Source organism: Acanthochromis polyacanthus, chromosome 8 (assembly GCF_021347895.1).
Source record: "Acanthochromis polyacanthus isolate Apoly-LR-REF ecotype Palm Island chromosome 8, KAUST_Apoly_ChrSc, whole genome shotgun sequence".
Lineage (NCBI taxonomy): Eukaryota > Metazoa > Chordata > Actinopteri > Pomacentridae > Acanthochromis > Acanthochromis polyacanthus.
Genome location: NC_067120.1, coordinates 38,256,642 through 38,275,841, shown reverse-complemented (window position 1 = coordinate 38,275,841; position 19,200 = coordinate 38,256,642). Strand labels below are relative to the sequence as shown.

Here is a 19,200-nt window from a genome sequence, read left to right as displayed (position 1 = left end):
GTAGATGAATTAAATCAACCAGAGTGACTCCATCTGCAGCCACGTTAGCATAAATTAGCGCCAATTCTACATGAAAAGCTGAGATTAGCAGCAGATTAAAGCATCTAAGGCTGGTTAATTTCTACTGAAATGATCAGAACAGACCAGGAAAAGACAAGCTGAATGTATGCACACGATTTATGAAAATACAGCAATATCACATGCTAATTTTGTGTCTTTTAGTGGTGATTTTGCATATTTTTAAGATGATTGTGCGTCGTTTTGTACTGATTTTGCATGTTTTTGTGGTAGTTTCACATCTTTTCATTGATTCTGAGGTCAGATACATAGTTTAAAACCAAGAAAAATCTTGCAGGTTTTTAGACATTCTGACCACAGAGATGTTTGACGGTGATGAACCGTTTTATCATTCGGTTTGTATAGAGGTGCAGGACTTTATATTGCAGTGAAAAATTTACCTACAGTCCATCAAAATGAGACAAAAGCAAGCAAAAACAGCAAAAGATTCAAAACTACCATAAAAAGATGTAAAACCATCATGAAAAGATCTAACAAAAAATGTAGAAATGCCACAAGGTGCAAAACAACCACAGAAAGACGTAGAAGTACTATGAAAAAATGGACAATCGTCTTTTGTGCATCTTTTTGTGCCATTTTTCCATTTTTTTAGTGACATTTTTGCATCTTTTTGAGCCATTTTTGCATCTTTTTTGGTCATTTTTGCATCTTTCACTGCCATCTTTGCATCTCTTAGTGTCATTTTTGCGTCTTTTAGTGTCATTTTTGCGTCTTTTAGTGTTATTTTTGCATCTTTTTGAGCCATTTTTGCATCTTTTAGTGACATTTTTGCATCTTTTTGAGCCATTTTTGTGTCTTTTTTGGTCATTTTTGCATCTTTTGGGGTCATTTTTGCATCTTTTAGTGTCATTGTTGTGTCTTTCACTGCCATCTTTGCATCTCTTAGTGTCATTTTTCCATCTTTTAGTGTCGTTTTTCCGTCTTTTAGTGTCATTTTTGCGTCTTTTAGTTTCATTTTTGCGTCTTTTAGTGTTGTTTTTGCATCTTTTAGTGACATTTTTGCATCTTTTAGTGACATTTTTGCATCTTTTTGAGCCATTTTTGCATCTTTTTTGGCCGTTTTTGCATCTTTTTGGGCCGTTTTTGCATCTTTTAGTGACGGTTATGTATCTTTTAATGACATTTTTGCATCTTTTAGTGTCAGTTTTGTATCTTTTAATGACATTTTTGCATCTTTTAGTGTCAGTTTTGTATCTTTTAATGACATTTTTGCATCTTTTTTGGTCATTTTTGCATCTTTTTGGGCCATTTTTGCATCTTTTAGTGTCATTGTTGCGTCTTTCACTGTCATCTTTGCATCTCTTAGCGTTGTTTTTGCATCTTTTAGTGTCAGTTTTGTATCTTTTAATGACATGTTTGCATCTTTTTGTGACATTTTTGTCTCTTTTTCATTCTGTGTCCTGCTGCACAGAAGGCATATTTAAGTTTTCTACTTCTAGTCGTGGTTGTTCTGTTTCCATTGAGGTGCAGGGCTTTATATTGCAGTGAAAAATGATCCCACAGTGATTAAAAATGACACAGGAGCAAGAATAAACAGCTTCAGTGATCCTACAATCAGGAGCCTGAAGGGATTCTTGCTACCAGCTGAGCTGTTCTAAACGTTTCCAGCAACGTCAGATTACATAAGCGATGTGAAAATAATTGGACAAACAGAATGACGGCTAAAAGCGGCCACGGCGTCGGTCTGAATCTGTGAGAACAGCAGCTCCGGCCTCCATGTTGATCGTCCGGCGCTCCGTCCTGGAATGCTGATAGCAGCGACTATTTATGGCTGCAGTGTGTGAACGAGGAAACACAAGATAGCTCCACTGTGAACCAGCCCACATGCTCAGAATCACACCTTTTTACTCAGTTTTTAGGGCATTTTATGGTCATCAGAGGGCAGATTTTGTACAGATTGTAATTTCCTTGTTTTTAAAGTATATATCTCCTCTGTCTGACCTCAGAATCAACAAAAAGATGTAAAACTACCACCAAAAGATGCAAAGCCACCACGGAAAGATGTAAAAATAACCATGAAAAGATGTAAAACTACCACAAAAAGACGCAAAATCACCATGAAGAAATGTAAAACTACCACTAAAGGTGCAAAGCTACCACGAAAAGATGTAAAACTACCACAAAAAGATGCAAAATCACCATGAAAAGATGTAAAACTACCACAAAAAGATGCAAGATCACCACAAAAAGATGTAAAACCACAACAAAAAGATGTACAACTACTACAAAAAGATGTAAAGTTACAAAAAAGATACAAAACCACCACAAAAAGAAGTAAAACCACCACAAAAAGAAGTAAAACCGCAACAAAAAGAAGTAAAACTACCACAAAAAGATGTAAAACCACAACAAAAAGATGTACAACTACTACAAAAAGATGTAAAGTTACAAAAAAGATACAAAACCACCACAAAAAGAAGTAAAACCACCACAAAAAGAAGTAAAACCACCACAAAAAGAAGTAAAACCACCACAAAAAGAAGTAAAACCGCAACAAAAAGAAGTAAAACTACCACAAAAAGATGTAAAACCACAACAAAAAGATGTACAACTACTACAAAAAGATGTAAAGTTACAAAAAAGATACAAAACCACCACAAAAAGAAGTAAAACCACCACAAAAAGATGTAAAACCACAACAAAAAGATGTAAAACTACTACAAAATGATGTAAAATAACCACAAAAAGATGTAAAACCACAACAAAAAATGTAAAACTACTACAAAATGATGTAAAATAACCACAAAAAGATTTAAAACTACCACAAAAAGCTGTAAAGCCACCACAAAAAGATGCAAAATCACCATGAAAAGATGTAAAACCACAATGAAAAGGTACAGCGAAAACACATAAAACTGCAATAAAAACATCCGAAATCATCACAGAAAGATGTAAAACTTCTACAAAAAGATACAAAATCAACACAAGATTTAAAATCACCACAAAACCATGTAAGACTACCTCATGCTCAGAATCACACACTCAGTTTTTAGGGTGGCTTTGATGATCAGAGGGTGCAGCCTGTTTAGGGAAGTGTTGCAGAGTAAATAAAGTGACCTGATGGTGCTGCAGATTGTTAATAAAGCAGAGTAACTGGTGGAGGTGGTTGTGTAGCTGCTGCTACGGCGTGTTTGTGCAGATGTGTTCATGAGGCTGCAATGTGGAGCTCAGGTGCCACATTCTTCCGTGCAGCGCATGACGAGCGGAGCAGGTCAGGAGGCCTCGACTCACCAACTGTAAAACCTGCTCAGAAACAAACACCAGCTAGACGTGGATGCTTTCAGATGCAAGCTCAGTGAGGACAATTTGGCTGCTTTTTTCCTCTCTTTTATTTTGAAAAGACAAAATTAAAGTCAGTAAACTACATGGAAGAAAATACTACACTGAAGTTTTGCACGCATTCAAAAAATCATTAAAAAAAACACTCACAAAAAAACCGAAAAAAGACACGAATGAACCACAGAGAGACAGAAGTAAATATAAACAGATGAAAAATGAACACATACACAAAAAAAACAACTGCTGGACTCAAAATGACAAAAACAGCCACAAAAACATTTAAGATGAAGATAAATGGAGATAAAAAAACCAACAGTTGGGCTCAAAATGACAACAAAACAGCCATAAAAATATTTCAAATGAACATAAATGGAGATATAAAGCAGCTGCTACACTCAAAATGACAAAAAAAAACACAAAAAAAGATTTTAAATGAACATAAACAGAGATAAAATCAACAGTTGGACTGAAAATGACGAAAAAACAGCCACAAAGAGATTTAAAATGAGCATAAATGGAGATAAAAAACCAACAGCTGGTCTCAAAAAAATATAAAAAAAAACAGCCACAAAGAGATTTAAAATGAGCATAAATGGAGATAAAAAAAAACAACAGCTGGTCTCAAAAAAAAATTAAAAAAAAAAACAGCCACAAAGAGATTTAAAATGAGCATAAATGGAGATAAAAAAAAAACAACAGCTGGTCTCAAAAAAAATTAAAAAAAAAAACAGCCACAAAGAGATTTAAAATGAGCATAAATGGAGATAATAAAAACCAACAGCTGGTCTCAAAAAAAAATTAAAAAAAAAACAGCCACAAAGAGATTTAAAATGAGCATAAATGGAGATAATAAAAACCAACAGCTGGTCTCAAAAAAAAAAAAAAAAAAAAAAAACAGCCACAAAGAGATTTAACATGGACATCGATAAAATCAGCAGTTGGACTCAAAATGACAAAAAAACAGCCACAAAAAGATTTAAAATCAATATAAATGGAGATAAAAAACCAACTGCTGGACTCAAAATGACAAAAAACAGCCATAAAAATATTTCAAATGAACATAAATGGAGATTAAAAGCCAACAGTTCAACTCAAAATGATGAAAAAACAGCCACAAAGAGATTTAAGAAGAACTAAAATGGAAATAAACATCAACAGTTAGACTCAAAATGAGAAAAAAAACACAAAAAAAGATTTTAGATGAACATAAACAGATATAAAACCAACAGTTGGGCTCAAAATGACAACAAAACAGCCACAAAGGGATTTAAAATGAACAAGAACACTGCGTAACGTTCACATTAATCAACAGGTAGAATGCCCGTTGGTCCTCACAGAGACAGAACTACAGATATGTGTTTTCAGAGTAATTGCAGCTCATTATGAACTCCAGAGAGAAGCAGCTCCTCAGTCATTAACTGCTGCCGTTTCTGCCCATTTCCTCTTTATTTACCCCTTTCCTTTAACCCCCCCAGAATCTCCTGTTTCCGTCCCCAAAATCCCCCCCTTTTTTCTGCAACATGTGTTTTTATCCCGGCTAATTTCAGAAAACCTCCTCCTCTTCCTCTTCCAGTCTTTTCTTTATTAGTAGCTCAGTTTGTAGAGGTTGGACAAACGTAAATAGTTAAATATTTAAATACACTAGATCAATAAATAAATGCTGCATGGCCCTTTAAACAGTGAACAGAGGAGTAAGTTGTTGGAGATACATTCAGCATGGTGAAACACCTTTCTACAGCTGCATTTTAAACACATTTTGAGTAATTTCAAAGATTTTCCAAGTAATTTTTGGATAGTTTTCGGTTCATTTTAGACTATTTTTGAGTAATTTAGGACGAGTTTTATGTTATTTTGGTCACATTTCAAATTATTTTGTACAATTTTAGCCTGAGAGGAAAATCAAAGCTACTGGATGAATAAAATAAAGTCAGCATGGCTCAGAAACAGTGAACAGAGGAGAGAGTTGTTGGCAATACATTCAGCATGGAGAAACATCTTTCTACTGATGATGAGCAGAGTAGAGAGAAAAAGTCTAGAGAGGCTGGAAACATGGAAATATTTATATTCAGAATGACTCAAAAGCTGTACAAAATGACAAAGTTGTGCAAAAAAAAGTGGAATAATGACTTAAAACTGTCCGAAATTACACAAATTCACATAAAATGACTGAAAAATGACACCTGTGAGGAATTGTTGGAAAGAAACATTCCAAAATGCCTCAAAACCGGTCCAAAAATGATCACAAGAGGAAAATCAAAACTACAGGATGAATAGAATAAAGTCAGCATGGCTCAGAAACGGTGAACAGAGGAGAGAGTTGATGGAGATCCATTCAGCATGGAGAAACATCTTTCTACTGATGATGATGACTGTTATTATTAATATTCAGATTGACTCAAAATGTGTCCAAAATGACATAAAGTTGTGAAAAAATGACTTAAAATTGTCTGAAATTACACAAACTCACATGAAATGACTCAAAAATGATCTAAAATGGCAGAAACCTGAGCAGAACTGTTGGAAAGAATATTCAAAAATGAGGAAAATCAAAGCTACAGGATGAATAAAATAAAGTCAGCATGGCTCAGAAACAGTGAACAGAGGAGAGAGTTGTTGGAGATACATTCAGCATGGAGAAACATCTCAGTAGTGTTAACAGCTGTAAATGTTGTACATGTTGATTTCTTGTTTTTTTTTATTATTGCAAAACAAATAATTTAAATAATTCTACTTGCTTGACTTTTTAAATATTTTTTTCCAAATATTCAAAGAAACTCTACTAGATTTTTCTCTATTTTCATGTAGTTTCTTGTATTCTAAGTGTTTCCTGCTGCACAGAAGACGTTTCTGAATTCTCTCTGCTTCTGTCCACGTCTGTATTTTTGTCTCGCCTCTTTTCAGATTCCCTCTGCCTCTTTTTCCTCTTTCTGTATCTGCCTCACCCTCCATCCTCCCATCAATCCTTCCTCCCTCTTTTCATTCTGGAACAAGGCCTCCTTAAAGCAGCTCCTGAATCACTGCTGTGTTTTAGCAGAAAACTCGTATTTCCGTAGATTTTACGCCGTGAAAGCACAGCGAGCGAAACTTATTTAAACTGGATCGATGCTGCGCTTTCTAACATTATGCCATGAATGAAAGAAATGAATGGATGCTGAAAGGAAACCTCCTTTTTGCACCAAAGTTTAAACCGTTTCAAACGCAGAGCTGATCTGGGAGCATCGTTTTCTTCTCCTCTGCGTCTTCTAGCAGACATGTATTCCTCCACCGGGTCACATTTTGCTTTCAGTTGATCGATGAGTTTTTAGTTCTGCTGTAAACGCTGTAGTTTTGGAGAATTTTTGAATGACACGTAGAAAAAATGGGATTTTTGGTGGAATATCACAATTTTAGGCCTTTTATTTTGGACCATTTTTCCTGAATGAACCTTAACTCGCTTCTGCTGAGTTCAAGGACCGTCGGAAAGTAGAAAATCTTAAAAAAAATTCTGTTTTTGCAGTTTGTGACTCTGATAAATGCTGTAATTTTAGTGATTTTTATCAGAAATCCAAAACATGCCTTTATAATCCGTCAGACTTTTTTGTTTGGATGATTAATCAGAAAGGCAGGAAGGAGGGAGGAGGACACAGTTTTTTTTAGGTTCAATGTTGGCCAATTTTGTGAATAAAACATGTAGGAAATGAGCAATTTTGGTGAATTGGCACAATTTTGAGCTTTGTTTTTGTCTGTTTTTCCTGAATGAACTGTATGTCCCACATGCTAGGTTCAAGGACCGTGAGAAAGTTGAAAATCTGACTTTTTTTTTTAGTTTTTACAGTCTGATAAGTGCTGTAATTTTGGTGATTTTTAACAAATATGAACAATATGCCTTTTAAATTCCTCAGATTTTTTTGTTTAGATGATTAACTTATGCTGAGAAGGACAGATTTTTTCTTACTTTCAGTACTGGGCGATTATCTGAATAAAACACTAGAAAACAAACATTTTTGGTGAAGTACCACAATTTTAAGCTCTTTTTGTTTGGACTGTTTTTTCCTTTTGAACCATATGTCACGTATGCTACGTTCAAGGACTGTTGAAAAGTTGTAAATCTGACACTTTTTAAAGTTTTTATAGTTGTTTTTCAGAATTTTATTTAAAAAATTTTACAGGACCTGCATTAAATACTTAATTTTTGATAGTTTTCTGAATAAAACATGTAGAAAACAAGCAATTTTGGTGAAATACCACAATGTTAATCTATTTTTTTTTTGGCTGTTTTTCATGAATGAACTGTACGTCCCACACGCTAGGTTCAAGGACTGGTGGAAAGTTAAAAACTGCCAATTTTTAAAATTTTTTACAGTTTGTAGCTCTGGTAAATGACGTATTTTTCATCAGATTTTTTGTTCAGATAATTAAACTCATTTTGTGAACACTGTATTTTGGGAGAATTTTTGAATGACATAAGTATAAAAACAGGATTTTTTTCCTGACTGAACCATACGTCTCTCATGCTAGGTTCAAGGACTGTCGGAAAGCTGAAAATGTGACAAATTTTTCTGTTTTTACTGTGATAAATGGTGCAATTTTGGTGATTTTATTTTTAATTGAAAACCTTGCAATCACAGCTGTTAGTTGCAGCCCTGCCTTGGAGTACGTGTGTTTTACGTGACTTCAAAATACGGTTTAAAGTTCAGGAAAAACATCTAATGTGGGTTGACAATTGGGAAAATATCTTCACAAACGGCTCTGAGGTGGTTTTATTGAGTCAAATTAAGCCTGTTCTATTTTAGTCTTTAATATTAAGCTCATTGTGAGCAGCAGGGTGCTCGTCTCGGCGTGTTTTCCCTGTAAATGGAGCTGTGGCGTTGAAGAACAGATGAGCCAGCAGTTTTCCGCCGTGTGTGAATGACCGATGAACTCCGTGACCTCCCTTCTGCTCGCCGGGGCAAAAATTAAACCTTCAGCTCGCGTCTGACGTCAGAGGCGACCGGCTGAAATCGCCGTTTTCACCTGCGGAGCCCGGAGGCGCGTCTTTACGGCGTTCTCCGTCCAGAACACCCAGCCTTTATTTCACACGTCGCTGCCAACACGCCGCTTTCCCCCTCGCTTCCTCTCCCTCCCTTGTTTTCTCAGACTTTGCCTTTTTTCTTTTCCTGCCGAGGAGCTGAATGGTCGGGGCCAGGATGAAGTCATCACGTCTTTATATCATTATATTCTCCTTTTACCTTTTTTAGTCACAGAGAGCCGGGCAGGGTGGGGCTCCGGGGCACAGATTGGCTGCCGGCGGCGGCGACACGCCACCCTTTAACCCGGTTCTGTGCCCACTCTGGAGCTTCAGCCCTTTTCCATCCCGACTCCCTCACAGTTTCCATGACAGAGCTGCTTTTTTTCTCCTTCTTTTCTGGGTAGAAACGCTCTTTAAAGTGACGCTGACATCGGGAGGATAATGCTCCACTTTATGGCTTCTCTGGGAAACAATCGTCACTTCTGTGGTGCAACAAAAAAACTTTAAAAAAAAAAACTTTGAAGGGCTTTAACTTGGAAAACGGTTGTACTTGTACAGCCACCGGAACTTAAAGGTTAATTTAAAGTCCTGCACCTCGATGGACAAATATTCACAGAAGTAGAGAGAATTTCTTCTGCGGCATCATACACACACACAAAAAAAATGTTTTTGAACCATTTTTCCTGGCAGAACTGTACGTCACACATGCTAGGTTCAAGGACTGTTGGAAAGTTAAATGTAAAACAAATTTTTCTGTTTTTACAGTTTCTGTCTCTGACAAATGCTGCAGTTCTAGTGATTTTTTTCAAGTTTGCTTTTTAATATATTTGGAGTCCGAGCACCAAATGGTCCCAATGAAACTCTCAGGTTTACTATTTTTATTATTGATATTATTATTTTATTCATTTCATACTCTCACGCAGGTTTTCTTCTCCCAAAAATGAGTTAAGATGGGGGAAAATGACTAAAAGCCTCCACAGAATGTCTCATAATTTGTTGGGAGTTCCTTAAAATTGTCAAATTTTGTGCTAAAAACAGCCCTCAGTTGTTGAAATTGGCCAAAATGTGTCCAAAGAGGATTTAAAAATGGCCTAGAATGACTTGAAACTTGTCCAGAATTTGTTAAAATTATCAAAAATGAATAACAGTTTCCTCAAAATATCTCATAATCTGGTGAGAGTTACTTGAAATTTAGCCAAAATATTGTTAAAATAGTCAGAAATGACTAATAAATTCTTCAAAATGTCTCAGATTTTGTAGAGAGTGATTTAAAAATTGTTCAAAGTTATGTAATTTGGGTTTAAAAACAACCCTCAGTTGTTGAAAATTGCCCAAAATTTTTTTTTAAATGGCCTAAAATGACTTAAAACTTGTCCAAAATTTGTTAAAATGAATAAAAAGCTTCTCAAAATGTCTGCATTTATAATGAATTACTAGAATCTTAAGCTTAGATTTGGTTATTTTTTCCAACTGAACCATCAAAATCCTACTAGAAGCTGCCAAAACGACATTTGACCACATTTTATGGCTTCTGTGGGAAACCATCATCACTTCTGTGGTGCAACAAAAACTAAAAAAAAAAGCTTTGAAGGGTTTTAATTTGGAAAACGGTTGTACCTGAGCACCAACAGTAATATAAAGTCTTGCACCTCTATGGAAACACAACAAATATAAGTTTTTTATTTCTCTTGACTGAACGGTACATAACACATGTTAGGTTCAAGGACCGTCAGAAAGTTGAATACCTGACAAATTTTTCTGTTTTTGAAAAAAGCTACTGTTGTGGTCAATTTTTTTTTTTTCAATTTTAATATTTTTTTTAATGTCTGTAAATTCCCAAGCAGATTTTGGGGTTCAAACCTTTAATGAGAAACTCTTTGAATTTTTGTGACGTGACTTTTCTTCACATCTGAGTCAGTCGTGGAACTCAAATCGTTTTGTTTTTCACATAATCTGTTTGTAGCAAACAGGATTTTTTTTGCCATTTTTTTAATGAAGCGTGTAGAATAAAGAGATTTTAATGAAATATTATGATTTTAAGCTTAGATTTGGATAATTTAATAAACAGCTTTTCTGTTTTTACAGCTACTGGCTTGATAAATTGTGTATTTCTATCAAAAATCACATGCATTTGCAAATGTTGGTGTTCAGTGGGTTACTAGAGGCTGTCAAAAGGACATTTCCACACATTTTTTGACTATTTTGTTGTTTTTTCTTGCAAATAGTCATCAGAGCTGCTGCTGGTCCAGCTAATGATGCTGAATGAAGCGATTTTGATAAAATATGACAATTTTAAGCTTTTTTTGGACTGTTTTTCTTGACATGTTAGGTTCAATGACTGTCAGAAAGTTAAATATCTGACAGTTATTTCTCTTTTTAATGATTCTGTCTCTGATAACCGGTGCAATTTTCGTGAATTTGTTTATTTGGAAGTCCTCAAAAAATGTCCCTTTTAGACTCGCCGGCAGATTTTGAGTTTCAGACAGTTAATTGGAAACTCAGAATTTTACTCGTGCGACTGTTGGTCACAGATGAGTCAGTCATGGCTTTGAAGTTATGCCTAGGAACCCAAAATCTTTTGTTTTTCACGCAATCTGTTTAAAGCAAACAGGTCTTTTTTTGCCATTTTTTTAAACGAGATGTGTAGAATAAAATGATTTTGACACAATATGATGATTTTAAGCTCAGATTTGTTGAATTTTTCAAACGGGTTTTTCTGTTTTTTGCAGTTACTGTCTTGACAAATTGTGTATTTCTATAAAAAATAGCAAGCCTTTGCACGTTTTGGGGTTCAGCGGGTAACTGGAAGCTGCCAAAAGGACGTTTCCCCACATTTTAAAAAGTATTTTCTTGGTGTAGTCGTCAGAGCTGCTGCTGGTCCAGCTAATGATGCTAATTTCAGCTGCTTTTCCACTCCAGCTAATATATTCATGCGTGTTTGTAACTTAATGTGTGTTTCTATTCCCACATTAGAACACTGACTGCCTGTTTGACAAACTTTTGACACTACACCGCCTGCAGTTCACCTGAAAACTCTCTGAATTTTTGTTTTTCAAGCTGTTTATTTGCAGATTTTTCCCGACTGAACCGTACACCACACATGTTAGGTTCAAGGACTGTCAGAAAGTTAAATATCTGACAATTATTTCTGTTTTTACCATTTCTGTCTCTGATTACTGGTGTAATTTTGGTAAATTTATTTATTTTTAACTCCTCAAAAATGTGCCTTTTAGACTCGCCGGCAGATTTTGAATTTCAGACGGTTAATGGGAATCTCTGAATTTTTGTCACGTGACTGTTGGTCACTGCTGAGTCAGTCATGGCTTCGAAATTACGCCTATGAACCCAAAATTTTTTGTTTGTCACACAATCTGTTTAAAGCAAACAGGTATTTTTTGCCATTTTTTTAACGAGACGTGCAGAATAAAGTGATTTTGATAAAATATGACGATCTTAAGCTTAGATTCAGTGAATTTTTCCAACAATTTTTCTGTTTTTCCAGTGACTGGCTTCACAAATTGTGTATTTCTGTAAAAAAATCACATGCTTTTGCAAGTTTTGGGGTTCAGTGGGTTACTGGAAGCTTTCCAAAAGGACATTTCCCCCCATTTTTTTTAGTATTTTGTTGTTTTTTCTTGCAAATAGTCGTCAGAGCTGCTGCTGGTCCAGCTAATGATGCCGCTTAAATCGGCCCTTTTGACAAACTAATTCCCAACAAGCGTCTTTTTCAGCTGCTTTTCCACTCCAGCTAATATATTCATGCGTGTTTGTAACGGAGTGTGTGTTTCTATTCCCACATTAGAACATTGACTGCCTGTTTGACAAACTTTCCACACCACACACACACACACCTTTTTTTTTCTCCTTGCAGCAGGCTGAGTAAACCCCACAGTGGTTTCCAGGCCCAGGGTGAATAAAGGTGCCTTTTGTCAGGCCTGGGGTGGGGAGGTGGGCGTCCAGTCTGGAACAAGCATGAATGTTCCCTCAGTTCCCTCAGACATCGCACTTCCCTGCCTGGTTTCACAGCAGCGCTAGAAGAGGCGGAGGAGGAGGAGGGCTCGGGGTGGAGTCGGGCGGCGGAGGCGCTGGAGGTGGGGGGAGTATTTGAGGAGGTGAGCGGGAAGCTGGAGGGGAGGTGGGGCCTCCGTCCAGCCAGTGAGCTCATTGGAACAGCGTTGTTGTTTTATCCTCCTACCGAGCGTGTAGTTTTTGGACGCCGCCGGCCGGCCAGCTCCCTCAGTCGCCCCTCAGTGCTGCAGCAGAGAGGAGCCGAACCCTCCGCAAACCTTCCACAAAACCTCCTCAAACCTTCCACAAACCCCCCACCAACCCCCGGATCCCTCCACGCTCTGCAGCCTCAGGTACCGCCGAGCAGAGGCTGCATCCCGGAGCTCAGAAGACATGTTTTTTTTGACACTTTTCACGCCTCCTCCTCCTCCTGCGTCGAGAAGCAAGGAAAAGGTGACCTAACCGGATTTGTTTTGTCTCTCTTTCTGTTTCCCCCCTCAGCCGTCCGGAGCTCCGGTGGAAAATGACCCTCTGGGCGCGCTGCCTCCTGGATGGGGTAAGTTCGCGTGAAAACACTCCTGAACTGCACCGAATGGAAATAAAGCGAGCCTCAGCCTCTAAATGGATCCAAAATGACTTCAGGCTCGTCGAAAATGAGATAAATTTGTAAAAAATGATGGAAATCCTCCACAAAATACTTCATAATTTGTCGAGAGCAACTTAAAACTCATGCAGAATTAGTTAAAATTGTCAAAATGACTTAAAAGCCTCCACAAAATTATTTGACAATTGTTTCTCCTCTGATAAATAGTGATTTGTTTTCCTTTTGCACCTTAGAAACAGCCCTCAGTTGTTTAAAATTTTTCAAAATGGGTTCAAATGACTTAAAACTCGTCAAGAATCGGTTAAAACTAAAAACTTCCACAATTGCTTCAAAATGTGTTGAGAACAACTTGAAACTAATCCCACATTCACTGAGCTTATGAAAAATGACTTGAAACCTCCACAAAAACAATCATCAGGAAGTAAAATATCTGACAATTATTTCTTTTTGTTTTAAAAACAGCCCTCGGGTTTTCAAAATTGTTCAAAATGGGTTCAAAATTACTTGAGACTCATCCTGAATTGAATAAAAATAGCAAAAAATGACTAGAAATCTCCTCAAAATGTCTAACAATTTATCCAGAATGGCTTGAAATTTGTCTAAAATTTGCTAAAGTTGTTATTTCTGGCTGTGGTAAATAGTGATTTGGGTTTTTCTCGTCTTAAAAACAGCCCTCTGGAGTTGCAAATAGCTCAAAATGTGTCCAAAATGACTTAAAACCTCCACAAAACTTGTTCAAAATGTCTCATAATTTGCCAGAAGCAGCAATCAGGGTGTTAAATGGTGTGTGAATGTATACTGACTGATGTTGCAGGTTGATTAGCAACCTGCACATTAGTGTGTGAATGTGTGTGTGTCTGGGTGAATGGGAGCAATTGTTGTAAAAAGCGCTTTGAGTACTCTGATGAGTAGAAAAGCGCTATATAAGAGCAAGTCCATTTACCAGTCCATTTACCATTAAATATCTGACAAATATTTCTACATCTGTTAAATAGTGATTTGTTTTCTTTTTACGACTTGAAAACGGCCCTCAGTGGCTGAACATGTGTTCAAAGGAGATTCAAAATTAGTTCAAATTGTAAAAAACCACTTAAAACCTCCACAAAACTTGTCCAGAATGTCTCATAATAAGATTCTGTACATCACACGTGCTGGGTTCAAGGACCGTCAGAAATCTAAACGTCTGACAATTATGTCTGCTTTTGAGAAATAGAGATTTTTATTTTTTATTTTTACATCTTTCGACTGTTGAAAGTTGCTCAAAATGTGTCAGAACTCATCTAAAGATTGTTAAAGTTGTGAAAATGACCAAAAATCTCATCAAGGTGTCTCACAATTCATGGAGAACAACTTGGAATTTGTCCAAATTTAGCTAAAATTGTCAAAAAAAACAGCCAAACATCTCCCTTACATGACTCCAAAATGTTTCACAATTTGATTAAAATGTCATTTGATTACACCTGGTTCTGATAAATTGTGAAACTGCGTAATTTGTTGCTTTTTGCATGTTCAAAACAGCCCAAAATGTGTCCAAAGAAGATTTAAAAATGGCCTAAAATGATTTTAAAATTACTTAAAATGGTCCAAAATGACTAAAACCTCCACAAAAATCTCATTATTTGTTGAGAGCAGCTTGACATTTAGCTAAAATGTTGTTAAAATTGTCTAAAATGAATAAAATAGAAAATCCTCAAAATGTCTCATAATTGGTTGAAGTGGCTTAAAAAGTGACTAAAACTGTCAAAAATTATGTGATTTTTTTCCCACAATCTGATCAGAGTGTATGTAAAACTGTAACTGAAACTTAAAATTCCAACAGTTTTTTTCAGTTTTTTTTTTTCCAGCTTCTGGCTCTGATATAATTAAATTATGGGGATTTTTTTTTTTTTTTACATCTTATAAACAAGCCTTTTAACCTCACTGAAGATTCTGCAGTTCAGGCGGTTTATCAGAAATTTTCCTGACCCGACTTTCGATCGTAGCTCAGTCAATCATGGCTGCTCGGTTGCGTTGAAGAACTCAGAATTTTTTGTTTTTCACAGAATCTGTTCAGAGCAAACAGTTTATTTTTGGTCAACGGTTAAAAGCAGACATGTAGAATAAAATAATAAATAATCGCCCGCAGCTTTCTAGCTTTTTTGTGCTAATTTACTTTCAGTCAGAGTGAAAATAAACATTTAAAACGAATGCTAATGCTAACTGCTAACATTCCCCACACTACTGGGAAAATACACCAGAATTCTCCTTTAAAATTCATTTCAAATCAAATGAAGCTGCAACAACTTTTTATTTTCATTTTCATTTCACCAACAGAACAAACATTATATTCATCTTTGTTGGACTTTTTCATGCATTCAGGAGTTGTTTCTGTCAATTTACCTGCTGGAACCTTTTAAATGTTTTAAAATTTCTTAGAAATCGTCCAAATTTGTTGAATTCATCAACAGTGACTAAAAACCTCGACAAAATTACTAATAATTTGTCCAAAATGCCTCAAAATGTGCCCAAAACTTGTCAAAAAATAGATAAAATGGTCCAAAAATGACTAAAAACCTCCACAAAATGTCTCAGTTCACCCGAAATGTCATAATTTATCCAAAATGTCACATGATTTATCTAAAATGTCTCTTGATTTGTCAAGAACAACTTCAAACTTGTCAAAATTTAGCTAAAATGGTCAAAAATTACCAAAAACCTCGACAGAAATCTCATATTTTTTCCAGAACAACTTGAAATTTTGCCAAAATATTGTTAAAATAGTCAAAAAAAACTAAAAACCTCCTTAGAATGTCTCATAATTGGTCAAAAGTGACTAAAAAGTTGTCAAATATTAGCTAAAATTGTCCAAAAATCTCCACAAAATGCCTCAGAATTTGTCCATAATGCCTCGTGTCGTGCTGAGGGATCTTGTTAGAATCTTTGTTGGGCGTTTTGATGCCTTCAGGCGTTGCTTCTGTCCGTTTACCTGATGCAACCTTTTAAATGTTAAATTCTCTGCATCTAACGGCCGTTTCCGTCTCATTTTTACCCACTGTGGGCTCATTTTTCACTGCAACATAAAGCCCTGCACCTCTGTGGAAACAGAATTTATTGAAAAGTTGCGAAAAAAAACCCATAAAAATCTGAATTTCTTTGATTATTAGAGAACACAGGAATGTTTTCTGTGCAGAATGGCACAAATATAACCTAAAATAATGCATTTATTTTGCAAAAATGAGAAAGAAAATCAACGTGCAACATTTCCGCTGGATTTTTAATTTATTTTTCCATTTTTCTCTGTTTAAAGCCACAGTATAGCCCAAAAAAACTCTGTTTCTTGTCCTTTTTTTGGTCAAATGGCCGTCGGTTCTTCTCTCTGCTTCTAAATCCGTTGCAGATTTTCACATTTTTCTTTTTTCCTGATTCGAAGCTTCGCCGCCGAGCCGATCTCCTGTTAATTGATTGATTTATGTCTCGTCTCGGTTTCTCTTTGCTGCTCATTTATCACTTTCCCCCGTTCTTTTTACCATCGAGCCCCGCAAATTACAGCCTCGGGAGGCCCTCCGTCGTCGGACGTTTTCTCAGCAGCGTAATCGGATCCACGGCGGGATCGTTCATTCATAAACGCCGCCTGCATCACACACTCCAGAAAAAGAGAAAAAAAACTGAAGCTTTTTCAACATGTTGCGGTGCCTCGAGACGAAAAACCTCAATTATATCGCTGGCTCGGCTCCGCTGGCTTCTTTCTCATCATCTGCGGTCGCTTTTTTCTTTCTGCACAAAGATGGAAAGATGTAGGAGAAGAAGAAAAAAGAAGAAGGGGTATGAGAGGGGATAGTAAAGAGGGGGTGGAGGAGAAGCTGCAATGAGAGCACTACTGCTTCCTCCACACGCTGCTGGTAATCAGAAAAAGACTGAACCAAATGTGTCCAAAGATGATCCAAAAATGCCCTAAAGTGGCTTAAAACCCGTCTAAAATGAGCTAAAAGAGTCACAAATGAAAAAAACCTCCACAAAATGTCTCATAATTTGTCGAGAGCGACTTAAAACTTGTCAAAAATGAGCAAACACTGTCGAAAAATGACTAAAAACCTCCACAAAATGCCTCGTAGTTTGTTGGGAGCGACTTAAAATTTGTCAAAAATTAGTGAAAATGTTCAAAAATGAACAAAAACCTCCACAAAATGCCTCATAGTTTGTTGGGAGTGACTTAAAATTTGTCAAAAATTAGTGAAAATGTTCAAAAATGAACAAAAACCTCCACAAAATGCTTCATAGTTTGTTGGGAGTGACTTAAAATTTGTCAGAAATTAGTGAAAATGTTCAAAAATGAACAAAAACCTCCACAAAATGCCTCATAGTTTGTTGGCAGTGACTTAAAATTTGTCAAAAATTCATGAAAATGGTCAAAAATGAACAAAAACCTCCACAAAACGCCTCGTAATTTTTCCAAAATGTCTCAAAATTTGTCGAGTGCAATTTTAAACTTGTCAAAAATGAGTTAAAATTGTAAAAAAAATAACGGAAAACCTCGACAAAAGATCTCATAATTTGTCTAAAGAAGATTCACAAATGGCCTAAAATGACTTGAAATTGGTTAAAATGGTCCAAAATCACCAAAAACCTTCACAAAATGTCTCAGAATTTGTTGAGAGCATTTTTTTTTGTTTATTAAACAAACTTGTGAAATAGTGAAACTATAGTGATTGTTGTTGTTACCTGTTAAAAAACAACCCTGAGTTGTTAAAAACTGCCCAAAATGTGTCCAAAGAACATTCAGAAATGGCCTAAAAAGACCTGAATGTTTTCAAAAATTAGGTACAATGATCAAAAATGACTTCAAACCTCAAAAAAGTTTCATAATTTGTCCAGAATTACTTGAAATATAGCAAAAACATTGTTAAAATGGTCAAAGATGGCTAAAACCCTCCTAAAAATGTCTCATAATTGGTTGAGAGTGACTTAGAACTTGTCAAAGCTGCGTTTAAATGGTCAAAAATGGCCAAAAAATTCACAAAATGTCTTAGAATTTGTCCAAAATATCTCATAATTGGTTGAGAGCGCCTTAAAAATTCTCCAAAATTCTGATTTTTTTTTTTTTTTTTGCTTTTTTACACAATCTGTTAAGAGCAAGCTGTTTATTTTGGGCCAATATACATGTAGAATGAAGAACATGAAAAAATATCCTTCAGTTGTTGAAAATTGCCTAAAATGTGTCCAAAGAACATTCAAAAATGATTTACAATAACTCGAAACTCATCCAAAGCCAGCTGAAATAGTCAAAAATATTATTAAAATGGTAAAAATGACTAAAAATCCTCCTCAGAATGTCTCATAATTGGTCGAGAGCGACTTAAAACTTGTCAAAAATGAGCTAAAATTGTCAAAAACAACCAAAAACTCCTTTAAATAACTCCAAAGCTTGTCCAAAGTTAGTTACAATTGTCAAAAATGGTCATAAATCTCCACAAAGACCTCACATTTTTTTGTGAAATTGTGCCAAAATATTATTAAAACGGTAAAAATGACTACAAACCCTCCTCAGAATGTCTCATAATTAGTCAAGAGCGACTTAAAAATTGGCAAAAATGACCAAAAAATCTCTTAAATGACTCCAAAGCTCATCCAAAATTAGTTAAAATGGTCAAAAATGACCACAAAATGTTTCAGGATTTGATAATTTGTCGAGTGGCTTAAAACTTGTCAAAAATGAGCTAAAATCATGAAACAAATGATGTGGTAGTTTTAGTTTTTTACACCGTCTATCCTGAGTGTAAACAACTCTTAAACTGTCTGTAAACTTTTATCAACTGAAGCTTTAAATTCCAACAGCTTGATCAGTTTTTACTCGTGTAGAAGCTCCTCTGGCTTCTCTCTCATCATCTGCGGTCGTTTTTTTTTTTAGTTTGTTTTCTCCATAAAGATGTAGAAGAACAAACCAGGAGCTGAGATCTTAGAGTGGACAGTAGAGGAGGAGGAGCTGCTATGTTTGTGGACCTCCTCACGCTGCTGCTAATGAGAAAAAGATGTCAGATGTTAGGAGGAGGTCCTCTCTGGAGACCTCTCCACACGTTTAGCTCCGTTTTTCTGAACGTTAAATCCTCCTGCATCTCGTTGACCTTTAACTCGGTCGAGCTGCAGTGAAATATCGCACCGACTCGCCGGGTTTCTCCTCCAGCAGTGAGATTTTTAGCACTCAGGTGATTCCTCTGAGTTTATCAGCGAGACTTAACCTCCTGGGTTTGTTTTAGTGTACAAGGCCTCC

General features: G+C 36.1%; 1 protein-coding gene across 7 annotated transcripts in view; it reads left to right on the top strand.

The window, feature by feature from the left end:
- The window catches only part of wwp2 (WW domain containing E3 ubiquitin protein ligase 2), a 96,531-nt gene that overhangs the window by 53,297 nt on the left and 24,034 nt on the right, over positions 1-19,200 (top strand). For all 7 annotated transcript variants that reach the window (XM_051951801.1, XM_051951800.1, XM_051951799.1 and 4 more), the window contains one exon: positions 12,854-12,908. In XM_051951801.1, coding sequence (XP_051807761.1) covers positions 12,854-12,908 — 55 coding nt within the window. The remainder of the gene's footprint in view (positions 1-12,853; positions 12,909-19,200) is intronic.